Raw genomic sequence first — 17,209 nt, 5'->3', positions numbered from 1 at the left:
GTTACAGTAAAGTTGTTCACCTTTGTTGTTTCATCTTATTTCCTTCAAGACGCGTGACACTAGCACACACAATTTTATATATGGGTGAAATTACGCTACCAGGAGATTGATTGTATAAATAACGTCTCATATACTAAATTCAGGTATGAAACATTATGTTCCTTTAATAGTGAAAAATACTTATAAGAAAATAGATGAAATTAAAATCATTGCTTCGTGAGATATGAAAGAATCAACACTGTAAGCTATACATTCTAAAAAGTTTCAGATGTACCTTGACTGTTTCTGACAGGCAATTATTAAACGCATAACCTGTGATTAATTTATTATCTACCTTTAAAGCAATTTTTTTCATTCGTCTGACTTGTTTACTCAATCTCATGCTTAACTATGTTCCAGTAAGTGCAAGTCGTGTTATACAAACAAACAAAAGAAGAAAAGAAAAAGAACTGTACACTTTCATGTTTTCTGATGAGTTGACTCACAGCTCCACAATAGGGTTGTTTTGTGATGTAATCCTGTGGCAGTCAATGATCCTTGCTGTAAGATACAGTACTCCCTTCGTTTCACACAAAAAGAAAATACAGTATTTCTGGAGTCTGTCGAGACCAAGTGTGATTTAACTTGTGTGTGTGTGTGTGTGTCTTTTGTGCTAATGGTGCATTTTTATGTATTTTAAATATACAGTAATTGTGTTAAATACATACAGATATGAACAACATAGCTTCTGGATTCTGTAAACCCAGATAATCAGTGCACTCAATAAGTCACAAAGTGCTCAAGAACGACGACATCCCCTGGTTGACATTTCACAAATTCAACAGTTGTCAAGCATGAGGAAGAGGAAGTATGCTCAAACAGTACTGTCGATACACATCATTGTTATACAAATACGCAATCACTTTGAGATACTGATAAATTTTAATTGTTTATAAATACGACACTTGACAATAATAATTCAGTCACTCTAATAAAAACTACAGAGAGATAGGATATACACCACACAAATACTGATAATGTTTTTGACGTAATTGCTCAACATTAGAAAGATCTGTGTCTCATCTACCATTCTTTTGAATGATATATTTTTTAATAAGTTACTTACTGTTTTCCAGCATGTAATAAATGGAACTCTGCATTTGTTCGAGACTATAGTAGGTTTACTGGGTTTCTCGAAATGTTACATCATTTTCATATGATTTACAAAGTGTAAAATGTACAATGCAGTTCAGTGTGTGCAGACTAGGACTATTGATATTTTTAAAAATATTGGGAATCCAATACATCGATATTCAAAAAATATCTTATGCGCCTTCGACAATTCGATATACAGACGGAAAAGATATCGATATATAGAAGGAAAAGATATCGATGTACTTACCTGAAAAATAGAGCTGTATATTTAAGTATTGATTTACAATTCGATACGCTGTACATCAACATTCTAGCAGCCTGCCTAGCCCAATTAGAGGAAGAACTGAAAGTAAAACGATGCACATTCAAACTTATTGATAACGTCTTTGCCATCAATGGTAACTGCATGTAACTGGCACAATAAAATGTGTCCGATTGATCCGTCGTTTGGTTTCGTCTCATATCGGATTTGTTCGGAACACCTCATGTCGACTTCACCGTTTTTTTCACTTCAGCCAACGCTAGCGGCCTAGCAGTTGTAGTGTCAAAATTCCGTGGTAATTCTAAACGTTGCAGTTTCTGTTGGTAGCACTGAGCGCCGATTACACCAGCACCCTTCACACATCTCCGCCCACCGTAAAGACCAATCTTGTCACTTAGATTTTTGTTCGTCATTTCCAGTAACTGTTTTTGAAGAATGCCGGTGTGAAGAAACAACACACTAGTAGCGTTAATTTTTTTTAACGCATCTGATGTGCTGTTTCTTCACATCGGTAACTGACATCCCCAATGCAACTGAACTTCTCCTTTTGTGGCACACATACTTGCATCATACAGTCGGGGGGAAAGTTTCGACGTGATGAATACTCAAAAAGTAGAAAGACCCCTTCACAGAGTGAAGTAAAATTATGTTATGCTACAATTTCAAAAGAACAACTTCAAATATTTACCTAAAATTGTGAAAAAACACAATATAAAATAAAAATGTCGACACTTGACATTGCCATTTTGATGTCTATATATTGAGCTATCAGCGGAAAGTGCTGCCGATGTATATCGATATTTGTTGGAAATATATCGATATATCGAAATTATTCAACAGCAATAGTAATTATATGCCATTTGGTTTGCATTATGTCTTTGAAATACGTGTGGACTTTGCGAGTGAGCATTCGATTGTATTTTGTTTCCTTGATCGACAATATATCTTCCAGTACCGTAACTGTACATGTCCAAAAGCAGTATGTCAAGTGCAGGCAGAAGGGCATTTTGCTATTCAAATTTATTTGTTTTCCACCTATTCAAGAGTGCATAAAATCCTCAGATGGCAGTATTATTATTATTATTATTATTATTATTATTATTGTGTGGATGCTATCAGATACTCAAATGCAAGCTAGTCGTATTGTAATTAGTGACGAAGCTATATCCACTATGAAATAGAGAGTATTATATGTGCGTTGCCGAAAGCAGTAACGTCCAGTACCTCTCAACTTTGTGACATGTAAGGCAGCTTAATTACTGATGTCGCGCCATCTTACATATTGTATTCATACTTTATGCTCTAATTAGTACAGCAAGGTCTGTTCACTTAATGAATGAGTAACAAAGATGTTTTCGTCGTAATTCATACAGAATCCACAATGTCAAGCAAGGAAATGTATTTAGACGTTCGCTTCAGATTGTGAGATGCAGTATATTTCTGTTTCGGCCCATCAGACTAGCAGAGAGCTTGAAGACGGAAGGCCACAAGCCCACAGCCTTAGGCACGGTCATAAACCTGTTGCATTAAGTGTGCGGGACTGAGGACGCCCCACCCCCACATTCTTCCCCATGCCTGGCTTGCCATGTAATATACCAGCCGATAACGCGACAGGAAGCTTAAGAGCACTTGTGCCAAGGCGAGATGCCCTGGAGGATTCTTCAAGAAATCGGCAGTTAGAAATCCTCCATGGCAACTGCAGAGCACAGCGCCTTAAAAGTTGCTCAGGAATACAGTGTGGGCTTCTGCCCATGTGTCCGCCCACAAAATAAATAAAAAGTCTCACTTGTGCTGATGCTCTGCCGAAATCTGAAAATTTCATTGGAGCATTAGTCGAGATCTGGGGTAAACTTGGCCAGAGATTGGACAGCGCTCAGAATATTTACTAACATTGTTGGATGACTTGGAGCATTTCCAAAACTTGTGAGAAGAGCTAAGGGAGTAGGAAAAGGGGACTCTGCCTTCTGGCTCCTTGAGCAACAGTCTTGCTGCGCTTCTCAGCCGCACTCATGCAGGTGGGGCCAGTACATGGTTAACAGTCACACTCAGCCGACACGCACACTGCCGAGGAAGGAGGAGACCAGTGTTTATTGTCCCGTAGACAACGTAGACATTAAGAGTTGGAGCACAACCTCGGGTTAGGGAAGGATGGGGAAAGGAATCGGCCGTGCTCTTTCAAAGGAACCATAGCGGCATTTGCCTGAAGCTATTTAGGGAAATCATTGATGGCCGTATGCGTGCCTGAAACGTCATCCTCGCGAATGCGAGCCAGTGTGTTAACCGCTGCGCCACCTTACTCGGTCACACTGCCAAGTTCTGGAAGTTTATTTGGCGAGCTTCGGCCAGCAATGCTTCTACGTGAAGTGGTTCAATGGGCGCCAGACTTTCCTCAATTAACGACAACAGGTAGCTGATTGATTCGCTAGATGCATTTTGCATTTTTAAGGTGTTTGTCCTTCTCAGTTATATTTTCAGCAGCACTTTCTGATGTACTGTTCGTTTGACCATTAGCAACTTTCCTGGCGATCCCAAACTGATATCAGAATCACAATTAGACATAATTGTCTCTTACCTTGCATTCACTGTTAGCCTATTAGAGTTTTGCTAAGTAAATCGCGTTAAGGGAAATAAACAGCATCTTGTATATGCTTGAATTTTCATTTAATAGTTAAGTGTCTAAAATGCTGTGTCATGACTTTAGTGGTAGACCTGCCTTTTATTAATTTCAGCATAAATACGATGCTATCCATTGCGAAAGTAGTTTCATTATCCCTTCAAAGTAAATTCATATCATTGCATAGGGGACTTCGGTCCGCTTTCCGACTATGAGGACTCTAATCTTGCATTCAGGGGTATGCACATTCAGAACCGCAACCACCTCACATCACAACAGCCATTTGGAGTATTACAGGATTCTGCAACCTAACCTAACGCCACTTGCCTCTAGAGAGACCTCGTAGTATTCCATTCATGACACTGATTAAAGACAGCAACGACAATCGTGACAGTCCTAGTAGAAAAGTGTCACAGTGAAGTTATAACATAATAGACATCACTGAATCCGAGGCTGCGTCTGTTCTCGATTAAGTGGCTTCCCATCACAGACCTGAGAAGTTATCGAATATAGGAACACGATGCTGATGATTCGGCACAGTCCAGCTGTTTGGACACTATACTGTAGGATACGATGTAATCTTGTCACTCTAGTTCTGACATTATACAAGCTTTTTGCTATCCATCCCAGTTAGGGATGATGTTACACCCGTCTCCTACTAACGTTATAGATGACATTTATTTTCCTTCTCCCAGATTACAGCACAGTTCTTATTTCGGAATATGGTTAGTCCGTTGCAGGAGGTTCAGCATAAAACACTGAATGTATTCCATCCAGTGTCCTGTGATTTTTGATAATTTTGACGACTCGTGCTATTGTGTTTACGAAAGTAACTTGTGCATATTTTAAAAAAATGTTCAGATGTGTGTGAAATCTTATGGGACTTAACTGCTAAGGTCATCAGTCCCTAAGCTTACACACTACTTAACCTAATTATCGTAAGGACAAACACACACACCTTGCCAGAGGGAGGATTCGAACCTCCGCCAGGACCAGCGCACATTTTATTTACTTGACTACTGTTAAAGATAACAGTTCTGGCTTTTGACGTACTGCGTTGTCATTTTCTGTGTCAACAAGTCGCTTTCAGTTACTGAATTCCAAAAGCATGGCAGAGCAGCCACTTTTCCAACGCACAGAATCCTTTTCGTAGTAACAACTATTAGCGTCACTACTGCTCCTTTTTCTTGGTCTTCAGAGATGGCTGTTCCGCTGGTGACGCCTTTCTCAGCAGACCAATCTTTCGCAAGAATAGCCGCAGAAGAACAACCACCATGGTAACGACTGCAGCGATGCCAACGAGTACGATGGCCAGGACGTCCAACAGCAGCAGTTGGTACCACTGCAGGTCGACGGCGGCAGAGCGCAGGTGCCTGGCTCCCTTGTGCCTGATGACGTATTCCGACCAGTAGACGACGGCTTCCTGGGGACTCATGGGCCTGTCCTTGTACGCCTCTGACAGCTCCACAATCCTCTGCTTGTACCTGTCAATGTTAAACACATTTCTGTTGTAAGTTATTTAGTCAAGATCGTTACTGTTTGGGGCCTCAAAAGAAGCAACAGATTTAAAAATTACATTGTAACGCCTTTAATACTTCAGACAGGCATAAACTGAGTAGGAAATGTCGAAAAATTACTTCATTTTTTTTACTAATATGTGGGCTCAATGTAAATGCATGACTACACCGTCGAAACTCCGCAACAGATGGCAGCACTGGTAAGTGACAGGTACTGGATTGTTCGACAAGCCTTAGCAATGAACGGTTGTGCTTTTACAATGTTGGTCTAAATGGAACGCTGTGCAGATTATCGGTCAATGCCATTTAAGCAAGGTGCTGTCACTGAACGCTTGGCAGCAGAAGGTGTCAACCCAAAGGAATCTCATCAGCGAATGCACCCCGTTTATGGTGATTGCGTTGATGTGAGCATTTTCTGTCGTTAGTCAAGTACATTTAAAGATAGTGAGTCCAGAACATCTGACTTGAGCGACGAAACGAGAATTATCCGTCCTGTGAGAGGATCTGCTGAGCTGAAATGCAAAACGGTGAAAAACTGATCAGGTTGATCGCCATGTCACTCAGAGAGAAACTGCGGCGTCATCGATATGACGACCCAGAGTTCCGAAGGTGAAGGTATTACTTTTCATTCTACCTTTGTAAGCTCTATACGAGCACCAAGAGTAGCGCGATTTGATAGTCAGATCTCTATTTCGTTACACCAGGATTAACATACAGATCCTGTACAACTGTGTTTCCATGAATATTGGCCTGATGATGTAGGAAATGAAAAACAATTGGCGAGATCTTGACATTCACAGTATCGGAATGGAAGACAGGAAGTAAAGAAATTTGGAGTATAGAGTTTCGTCTATGTCGAATCAACAGTGACAGAGCACAAGCGTTATCAGAGAAAGAAATATTAGTGGTCTCCTTAAAGTACCAACATAGTATTAGCCTAAAGTTATTAAGGGAATGAATGAAAAATGTGATTTCAGAGAGCTCAATGAAGTTGCAAACTTCACTCCCCTCTGTTCCATTAAAATAGCCCCAAACTACTAGATGGAAATATAGCGCAGCGCATTCGTTTATTAAAATTAAGTTAAATTATGAACCATGGACCTTGCCGTTGGTGGGGAGGCTTGCGTGCCTCAGCGATACAGATAGCCGTACAGTAGGTACAACCACAACGGAGGGGTATCTGTTGAGAGGCCAGACAAACGAGTGTTCCTGAAGAGGGGCAGCAGCCTTTTCAGTAGTTGCAAGGGCAACAGTCTGGATGATTGACTGATCTGGCCTTGTAACAATAACCAAAACGGCCTTGCTGTGCTGGTACTGCGAACGGCTGAAAGCAAGGGGAAACTACGGCCGTAATTTTTCCCGAGGGCATGCAGCTTTACTGTAAGATTAAATGATTATGGCGTCCTCTTGGGTAAAATATTCCGGAGGTAAAATAGTCCCCCATTCGGATCTCCGGGCGGGGACTACTCAAGAGGATGTCGTTATCAGGAGAAAGAAAACTGGCGTTCTACGGATCGGAGCGTGGAATGTCAGATCCCTTAATCGGGCAGGTAGGTTAGAAAATTTAAAAAGGGAAATGGATAGGTTAAAGTTAGATATAGTGGGAATTAGTGAAGTTCGGTGGCAGGAGGAACAAGACTTCTGGTCAGGTGCCTACAGGGTTATCAACACAAAGTCAAACAGGGGTAATGCAGGAGTAGGTTTAATAATGAATAGGAAAATAGGAATGCGGGTAAGCTACTACAAACAGCATAGTGAACGCATTATTGCGGCCAAGATAGATACGAAGCCCACACCTACTACAGTAGTACAAGTTTATATGCCAACTAGCTCTGCAGATGACGAAGAAATTGAAGAAATGTATGATGAAATAAAAGAAATTATTCAGATAGTGAAGGGAGACGAAAATTTAATAGTCATGGGTGACTGGAATTCGAGTGTAGGAAAAGGGAGAGAAGGAAACGTAGTAGGTGAATATGGATTGGGGCTAATAAATGAAAGAGGAAGCCGCCTGGTAGAATTTTGCACAGAGCACAACTTAATCATAGCTATCACTTGGTTTAAGAATCATGATAGAAGGTTGTATACATGGAAGAACCCTGGAGATACTAAAAGGTATCAGATAGATTATATAATGGTAAGACAGAGATTTAGGAACCAGGTTTTAAATTGTAAGACATTTCCAGGGGCAGATGTGGACTCTGACCACAATTATTGGTTATGACCTGTAGATTAAAACTGAAGAAACTGCAAAAAGGTGGGAATTTAAGGAGATGGGACCTGGATAAACTGACTAAACCAGAGGTTGTACAGAGTTACAGGGAGAGCATAAGGGAACAATTGACAGGAATGGGGGAAAGAAATACAGTAGAAGAAGAATGGGTAGCTTTGAGGGATGTAGTAGTGAAGGCAGCAGAGGATCAAATAGGTAAAAAGACGAGGGCTAGTAGAAATCCTTGGGTAACAGAAGAAATATTGAATTTAATTGATGAAAGGAGAAAATATAAAAATGCAGTAAATGAAGCAGGCAAAAAGGAATAGAAACATCTCAAAAATGAGATCGACAGGAAGTGCAAAATGGCTAAGCAGGGATGGCTAGAGCACAAATGTAAGGATGTAGAGGCTTTTCTCACTAGGGGTAAGATAGATACTGCCTACAGGAAAATTAAAGAGACCTTTGGAGATAAGAGAACCACTTGTATGAACATCAAGAGCTCAGATGGAAACCCAGTTCTAAGCAAAGAAGGGAAAGCAGAAAGGTGGAAGGAGTATATAGAGGGTCTATACAAGGGCGATGTACTTGAGGACAATATTATGGAAATGGAAGAGGATGTAGATGAAGATGAAATGGGAGATACGATACTGCGTGAAGAGTTTGACAGAGCACTGAAAGACCTGAGTCGAAACAAGGCCCCCGGAGTAGACAACATTCCATTGGAACTACTGACGGCCTTGGGAGAGCCAGTCATGACAAAACTCTACCACCTGGTGAGCAAGATATATGAAACAGGCGAAATACCCTCAGACTTCAAGAAGAATATAATTATTCCAATCCCAAAGAAAGCAGGTGTTGACAGATGTGAAAATTACCGGACAATCAGTTTAATAAGCCACAGCTGCAAAATACTAACACGAATTCTTTACAGACGAATGGAAAAACTAGTAGAAGCCGGCCTCGGGGAAGATCAGTTTGGATTCCGTAGAAATACTGGAACACGTGAGGCAATACTGACCTTACGCCTTATCTTAGAAGAAAGATTAAGGAAAGGCAAACCTACGTTTCTAGCATTTGTAGACTCAGAGAAAGCTTTTGACAATGTTGACTGGAATACTCTCTTTCAAATTCTAAAGGTGGCAGGGGTAAAATACAGGGAGCAAAAGGCTATTTACAATTTGTACAGAAACCAGATGGCAGTTATAAGAGTCGAGGGACATGAAAAGGAAGCTGCGGTTGGGAAGGGAGTAAGACAGGGTTGTAGCCTCTCCCCGATGTTATTCAATCTGTATATTGAGCAAGCAGTAAAGGAAACAAAAGAAAAATTCGGAGTAGGCATTAAAATCCATGGAGAAGAAATAAAAACTTTGAGGTTCGCCGATGACATTGTAATTCTGTCAGAGACAGCAAAGGACTTGGAAGAGCAGTTGAATGGAATGGATGGTGTCTTGAAGGGAGGATATAAGATGAACATCAACAAAAGCAAAACGAGGCTAATGGAATGCTGAGGGAATTAGATTAGGAAATGAGACACTTAAAGTAGTAAAGGAGTTTTGTTATTTGGGGAGCAAAATAACTGATGATGGTCGAAGTAGAGAGGATGTAAAATGTAGACTGGCAATGGCAAGGAAAGCGTTTCTGAAGAAGAGAAATTTGTTAACATCGAGTATAGATTTAAGTGTCAGGAAGTCATTTCTGAAAGTATTTGTATGGAGTGTAGCCATGTATGGAAGTGAAACATGGACGGTAAATAGTTTGGACGAGGAGAGAATAGAAGCTTTCGAAATGTGGTGCTACAGAAGAATGCTGAAGATTAGATGGGTAGATCACATAACTAATGAGGAAGTATTGAATAGGATTGGGGAGAAGAGAAGTTTGTGGCACAACTGATCGGTTGGTAGGACATGTTCTGAGGCATCAAGGGATCACCAATTTAGTATTGGAGAGCATCGTGGAGGGTAAAAATCGTATGGGGAGACCAAGAGATGAATAAACTAAGCAGATTCAGAAGGATGTAGGTTGCAGTAGGTACTGGGAGATGAAGAAGCTTGTACAGGATAGAGTAGCATGGAGAGCTGCATCAAACCAGTCTCAGGACTGAAAACCACAACAACAACAACAACAAGTTAAATTATAGGCTCAAATACATTTCACAACGCAAAAGCACTAGAATAGATGCGTTTCGAAGCAGCAAGCCTTCATCATCAGAATGAAGCTTATAAAAGGAATAAAATGTAAATAAAAATATTAAAAATTCGTGTTCACTTCCCTTGTAGCCGTTGCTTCCTTTGACATACTTCAACATCATTCTGACAGAAGGTAAAATAAAATAACTCTGCGTATGTAGTCCGCGAACAAAGGCACTTTCATAGCGACACCTATTCGGGTGCACGGTCCTTATCTTCCAGAAGAAACGCAGACGAACACAAACATGAAGTATGAGTACTTCGACTGCGTACTTTGTGTGCACAATCAAGCAACCAGACACACTCTCCTGAATGATCAAAGATAATACATATCCCTACAGAGATGCACAGGAGTTCAAATCTTGTCACGCACTGAATGGCAATAATATGACTATAAATTATAATGCTAATGGCTCGATCCTTCGAAACGCGCCATTTCCAATGATTCTGCATTGTGGAAGGGGTTGAGTCTAGATTTTTAACATCGGATTTAACATATTTGACTTTGTATCCATTGTTGATAAATTCAAGCTACTATACAATAGTAATACTGTAGACATTCAATGCTTGACAAGATTTGAGCTCTCCAGCGTCTCCATAAGGGTGTTGTTGTTTCTGATCATTAGTGGGAGTATCTTTGAATTTGTGATTATGGACACAAAGTAGGGTGTTTCTCATTAAAGTGCAGCTACTCACGGAGGTCCAGCGTGCGATGTAATTACCTCAAGGCAGTGAAACTTGGTGGGTATGGTGGTGCATTAATGTAGAACCGATTTATGCTGAAAAAAAGTTAATTCCAATTTTGGCCACCAGGTGCAAGTCTGGCGCAGTGAATAAAAGAAATCTGTATAAAAATATTTCCATATATAATGGATTAGGAACGTGACGTGAGCAGACAAGGTCAAATAAGGGAGAAAGGCATAATGTTGATTTTATTGTTAATCATCCCTTGAACAGTTTGTTCAGTATGGGCACTGGGAAGATCAGCGAGATGCTGCAGCCATAAAACGACGTGATCAACAGTTGCTCGCTGAAGTTCTGGCGGAAATGAAATGAGCCTATGGCATAGTTGGGCGGGAGTCCCCGTCTGGGGAAGTTCTGCCGCCAAGTGCAAGTCTTATTTCAGCCGACGCCACATTGGGCGACTTGCGCGCCGATGATGAGGATGAAATGATGATGAGGACAACACAATACCCAGTCCACGAGCGCAGGAAATCTCCAACCCGACCGGGAATCTAACCCAGGCCCGCTGCACGGGAAACAATCACATTACCACCCAGATAAGCAGGCGGACAGTTCTGGTGGAATCTGAGCAAAATGTTTAGATCAGGTAGAGACCGAATATATCCCTGGTGAACGGAGTTCTCTTAAATATCTCCAGAGCCAAAATTCACATGGATTGAGATCAGCCGGCCGAAGTGGCCGTGCGGTTAAAGGCGCTGCAGTCTGGAACCGCAAGACCGCTACGGTCGCAGGTTCGAATCCTGCCTCGGGCATGGATGTTTGTGATGTCCTTAGGTTAGTTAGGTTTAACTAGTTCTAAGTTCTAGGGGACTAATGACCTCAGCAGTTGAGTCCCATAGTGCTCAGAGCCATTTGAACCATTTTTTTCTTTTTTTTTGATTGAGATCAGGCGATCTGGCAGTCCAAGCATCTGGAAACCCTTTGGAGGTAAGATGTTCGCGGAAGTTTGCATTAAGCAGATCTTTTACTTTGTGAGAGACATGAGGTGTTGCCCCATCTTACATGCAAATAATGGTTTCTACACAACGCCACTCTTCGAAAGCAGGACTTACATACTGTACAAGTACGTCTCGATAACGTACAGAGGTCACATTATGCCTGACAGGCCTTCTGGATCCATTCTCTTCAGAGAAGAACAGACAGAGAATACAGGTGAACATCACATAGTCACACATGGCAGGTGCAATGGCTCTTAGAGCACAACAAGCAGCCTAACAGTACCACAAAAATTCGGCAGTTGTATGTATTCTCCGCACCCTATAGCGTAAAACGTGCTTCGTCACTCCACAGAACATTGCCTGGTCACATGTCAATTTCGATCCGCACCAGAAACCGAACAGCAAATTCAGGACGTTGCTGTCGAGAAGTGCGACCGTATGCTATTAGTAAATTCAAAATAATATTATTTTGTCTTGTATGAAAAAATAACCAGATAGGGCGCTAGTCATAGATTGTCACTCCTGTCGCAGACTGCTTCATGAAGCAGAAAAGGCTCTGAACACTGCTAACTTTGCTAGCACCAGTGCCACAAAACACTGATGACACAAAAAAGGTGCAGTTATGATTTTTACTCCACTTGCTTGATATTACTCGATATATGTTAGGGTGCTTCATACAAGCGACGGTAAAAACATTGATCGTATGGTTGTGAATGAATCCTGCTGTGCATTATAGTCTCCAGGAAGGAGCATTTGCAGCAGCTGCAGTTTGTGGCGTTTCACATGTATTCGCAGCAGAACGCGCCATTACGTCTTCTTGAGAAATTCATTCTAGGCTTGTGCGTACAGTGGATTTATGATGGCCTTATGAGCAAAAAACTTCTGCATTCTTTGGACGTTGACATGAAACGTTAAATGGCAAATCAGTGTTCCTGTACTTACTAAAAAAATGGTTCAAATGGCTCTGAGCACTATGGGACTTAACATCTGTGGTCATTAGTCCCCTAGAACTTAGAACTACTTAAACCTAACTAACCTAAGGACAGCACACACATCCATGCCCGAGGCAGGATTCGAACCTGCGACCGTAGCAGTCGCGCGGTTCCGGACTGAGCGCCTAGAACCGCGAGATCACCGCGGCCGGCGTGTACTTACAAATGAACTTTCAAGGGAGCGGTGCGACTCATAAATTTTTTGCGACGAGCAAGTACGTCCTTGAAGTGGCGATGGAAAATGTGTTACACTTCAATATTACATTCATTTTTTTGCAAATTTCAGCAAACAAATCTACTTACTTGGTATAAACGGGAGTGGCAGTTATTAGAACTTCGAAGTTACACTAGACAAACATCAAATATATTTGTACGTCACACTAACTTTCTTTAAAAAATTCCAATTTACTGTTTTTTCTCATACTTCACTATCTGATTATTTACCTACATATTTAATAGTTTAAAATGTGCAGCACAGCATGTTGATGAAGAGAATCTGAAATTGTTGAATTATTATTATACTAAAGTATTGGAACTGATCATATATTTTTAAATAAAACGAATGGCTGGCTGCGCCCTTACGTTCCGAAAATAAAGTGCTGTTGAGTTTCAGTTTTATATTCCATAAGTGGTTCAAGAAGAAGGTATCAGATAGATTATATAATGGTAAGACAGAGATTTAGGAACCAGGTTTTAAATTGTAAGACATTTCCAGGGGCAGATGTGGACTCTGACCACAATAAATTGGTCATGAACTGTAGATTGAAACCGAAGAAACTGAAAAAAAGGTGGGAATTTAAGGAGATGGGACCTGGATAAACTGACTAAACCAGAGGTTGTACAGAGTTTTAGGGAGAGCATACGAGAACAATTGACAGGAATGGGGGAAAGAAATACAGTAGAAGAAGAATGTGTAGCTCTGAGGGATGAAGTGGTGAAGGCATCAGAGGATCAAGTAGGTAAAAAGACGAGGGCTAGTAGACATCCTTGGGTAACAGAAGAGATATTGAACTTAATTAATGAAAGGAGAAAATATAAAAATGCAGTAAATGAAGCAGGTAAAAAGGAATACAAACGCCTCAAAAATGAGATCGACAGGAAGTGCAAAATGGCTAAGCAGGGATGGCTAGAGGACAAATGTAAGGATGTAGAGGCTTATCTCACTAGGGGCGAGATAGATACTGCCTACAGGAAAATTAAAGAGACCTTTGGAAAAAAAGAGAGCCACTTGTATGAATATCAAGAACTCAGATGGAAACCCAGTTCTAAGCAAAGAAGGGAAAGCAGAAAGGAGGAAGGAGTATACAGAGGGTCTATACAAGGGCGATGTACTTGAGGTCAATATTATGGAAATGGAAGAGGATGTAGAAGAAGATGAAATGGGAGATACGATACTGCGTGAAGAGTTTCACAGAGCATTGAAAGACCTGAGTCGAAACAAGGCCCCGGGAGTAGACAACATTCCATTAGAACTACTGACGGCCTTGGGAGAGCCAGTCCTGACAAAACTCTACCATCTGGTGAGCAAGATATATGAGACAGGCGAAATACCCTCAGACTTCAAGAAGAATATAATAATTCCAAGCCGGCCGGTGTGGCCGAGCGGTTCTAGGCGCTTCAGTCCGGAACCGCGCTACCGCTACGGTCGCAGGTTCGAGTCCTGCCTCGGGCGTGGATGTGTGTGATGTCCTTAGGTTAGTTAGGTTTAAGTAATTCTAAGTTCTAGGGGACTGATGACCTCAGATGTTAAGTCCCATAGTGCTCAGAGCACCAGAGAACCAATAATTACAAACACAAAGAAGGCAGGTGCTGACAGATGCGAAAATTACCGAACTATCAGTTTAATAAGTCACAGCTGCAAAATACTAACGCGAATTCTTTACAGACGAATGGAAACACTGGTAGAAGCCGACCTCGGGGATAATGAAACACGTGCGGCAGTACTGACCCTACGACTCATCTTAGGAGCTAGGTTAAGGAAGGGCAAACCTACGTTTCTAGCATTTGTAGACTTAGAGAAAGCTTTTGACAGTGTTGAATGGAATACTGTCTTTCAAATTCTGAAGGTGGCAGGGGTAAAATACAGGGAGCGACAGGCTATTTGCAATTTGTACAGAAACCAGATGGCAATTATAAGAGTCGAGGGGCACGAAAGGGAAGCAGTGGTTGGGAAGAGAGTGAGACAGGGTTGTAGCCTACCCCCCCCCCCCCCCCCTCCCATGTTATTCAATCTGTATATTGAGCAAGCAGTAAAGGAAACAAAAGAAAGATTCAGAGTAGGTATTAAAATCCATGGAGAAGAAATAAAAACTTTGATGTTCGCCGATGACATTGTAATCCTGTCAGAGACAGCAAAGGACTTGGAAGAGCAGTTGAACGGAATGGACAGTGTTTTGAGATGAGGATATAAGATAAACATCAACAAAAGCAAAACGAGGATAATGCAATGTAGTCGAATTAAGTCGGGTGATGCTGAGGGAATTAGATTAGAAAATGTGACACTTAAAGTAGTAAAGGAGTTTTGCTATTTGGGGAGCAGAATAACTGAAGATGGCCGAAGTAGAGAGGATATAAAATGTAGACTGGCAATGGCAAGGAAAGCGTTGCTGAAGAAGAGAAATTTATTAACATCGAGTATAGATTTAAGTGTCAGGAAGTCGTTGCTGAAAGTATTTGTATGGAGTATAGCCATGTATGGAAGTGAAACATGGACGATAAATAGTTTGGACACGAAGAGAATAGAAGCTTTCGAAATGTGGTGCTACAGAAGAATGCTGAAGATTAGACGGGTAGATCACATAACTAATGAGGAGGTATTGAATAGAATTGGGGAGAAGAGGAGTTTGTGGCACAACTTGATTAGAAGAAGGGACCGGTTGTTAGGACATGTTCTGAGGTATCAGGAGATCACAAATTTAGCATTGGAGGGGAGGGTGGAGGGTAAAAATCGTAGAGGGAGACCAAGAGATGAATACACTAAGCAGATTCAGAAGGATGTAGGTTGCAGTAAGTACTGGAGATGAAGAAGCTTGCACAGGGTAGAGTAGCATGGAGAGCTGCGTCAAACCAGTCTCAGGACTGAAGACCACAACAACAAGTGGTTCAACCAATCGTATTCTGAACAAACCATTTTCAGCAGTTTTTAGCTAACAGTTGTGACATAAATAGTATTAAAATGTTCAAGCCTTAATTTTTCACTGCCAAGAATCTTAGCTCCGCATTTAAAAAACAGTTCCATCTGATGTAACTGTAGAAATTTCTATTTCTGAAATACAAGCTGTAGTAAAACAGAGTTTCGATGTTTACACTCGGAAATTTTGTGGTTCTCTACCTATAATATGTTTATCGACAACTCTGCTGTTTTTACTTTCTTAATTCTGTGTTCTCAGTACCATCGTTGCAACATTCATATGGCGCAAGATGAATTCACACGTGATAGTCGACTCACCGTTCTTTACGAAAAAATGCTTCAAAAATTTTTGTGTGCAGTCAGTTTATTTACGGGGAAAACTTGTGTCTTACATAGCTTGTCGTCATCTGTAAGCATGCCAGTTCAACCCATAATACCACGTGCTACCAATATTATAAAGTCGAATTTGGTTCGAGAATGCGTCTCACAAGACATACTGTTTCTGGCAATCAGTGACATAATTATAATGTGCAATAGTGTAATGTCAATCAACAGCTCCGCCATTACACCAGTGATGCGAGTGAATCAACAAGATTATGAAATTGCTGTGATATACATAGTCAACCACAAAGAAGAAAACCAGCAGAAGACATCACTGATTTCGATTTCTAGCCATACACTGCCCCCCTCCTTCCACACAAATGTCACACCAGCAGATACAGTAAAAAACAATGGAAAAATTGTTCTAGATTAATCTAGTTTAAGTAACATTTCTCTATGAGTGTATGTATGCATAAACGCCTTAAGATGAACAAAACAGGTTCGAAACGCGTTGCATCATGTTAGATTAAGCATAAAATAAAAAGTGACTGGTAGCAGGAACTTGAAATAAATAATAATACTGTTAATAATACTGTTTGTGGTTTGTACCGCTACCCTCTACTTCGCTGTCTAAAGCTTCCTGTGGCTCAACCAAATTTTGCTTTTAATTATTTCTCCTTTCATTCGTAACCAAAAAACAGAAATGTTTCTGAAGTACCTGTCTTTATAAGTCTAACTGCTCACCCACCTTACCTATTTAATAATCAGAGTACATAGAAAATGATTCTTATCAGATCAAACAAAGACGAAAGTAATGAGAAGTAGAAGAAATGAGCATAGAGAGAAAATTATCATCAGGACTGGGGATCACGAAATAGATGAAGTTAAGCAATTCTGTTACCCAGGCAGCAAAATAACCCACGACGGGCGGAACAAGGAGGACATGAAAAGATGACTAGTACTGCAAAAAGGGCGTTCCTGGCTAAGAGGAGGAGGAGGAGGAGATTAGTGTTTAACGTCCCGTCCACAACGAGGTCATTAGAGACGGAGCGCAAGCTCGGGTGAGGGAAGGATGGGGAAGGAAATCGGCCGTGCCCTTTCAAAGGAACCATCCCGGCATTTGCCTGAAGCGATTTAGGGAAATCACGGAAAACCT

The 17,209-nt window shown here is 41.0% G+C and overlaps 1 protein-coding gene across 1 annotated transcript in view; it reads right to left on the bottom strand.

The window, feature by feature from the left end:
• Nucleotides 1–615: 615 nt before the first annotated feature.
• Nucleotides 616–17,209, bottom strand: part of LOC126260160 (UDP-glycosyltransferase UGT5-like) — a 114,281-nt gene continuing 97,687 nt past the window's right edge. Inside the window, exon 5 of the mRNA XM_049957424.1 lies at nucleotides 616–5,494. Coding sequence (XP_049813381.1) covers nucleotides 5,182–5,494 — 313 coding nt within the window. The 3' untranslated portion in view covers nucleotides 616–5,181. The remainder of the gene's footprint in view (nucleotides 5,495–17,209) is intronic.

This window comes from Schistocerca nitens, chromosome 5, assembly GCF_023898315.1.
Source record: "Schistocerca nitens isolate TAMUIC-IGC-003100 chromosome 5, iqSchNite1.1, whole genome shotgun sequence".
Lineage (NCBI taxonomy): Eukaryota > Metazoa > Arthropoda > Insecta > Orthoptera > Acrididae > Schistocerca > Schistocerca nitens.
This window is presented reverse-complemented; position numbering and strand designations above follow the sequence as displayed.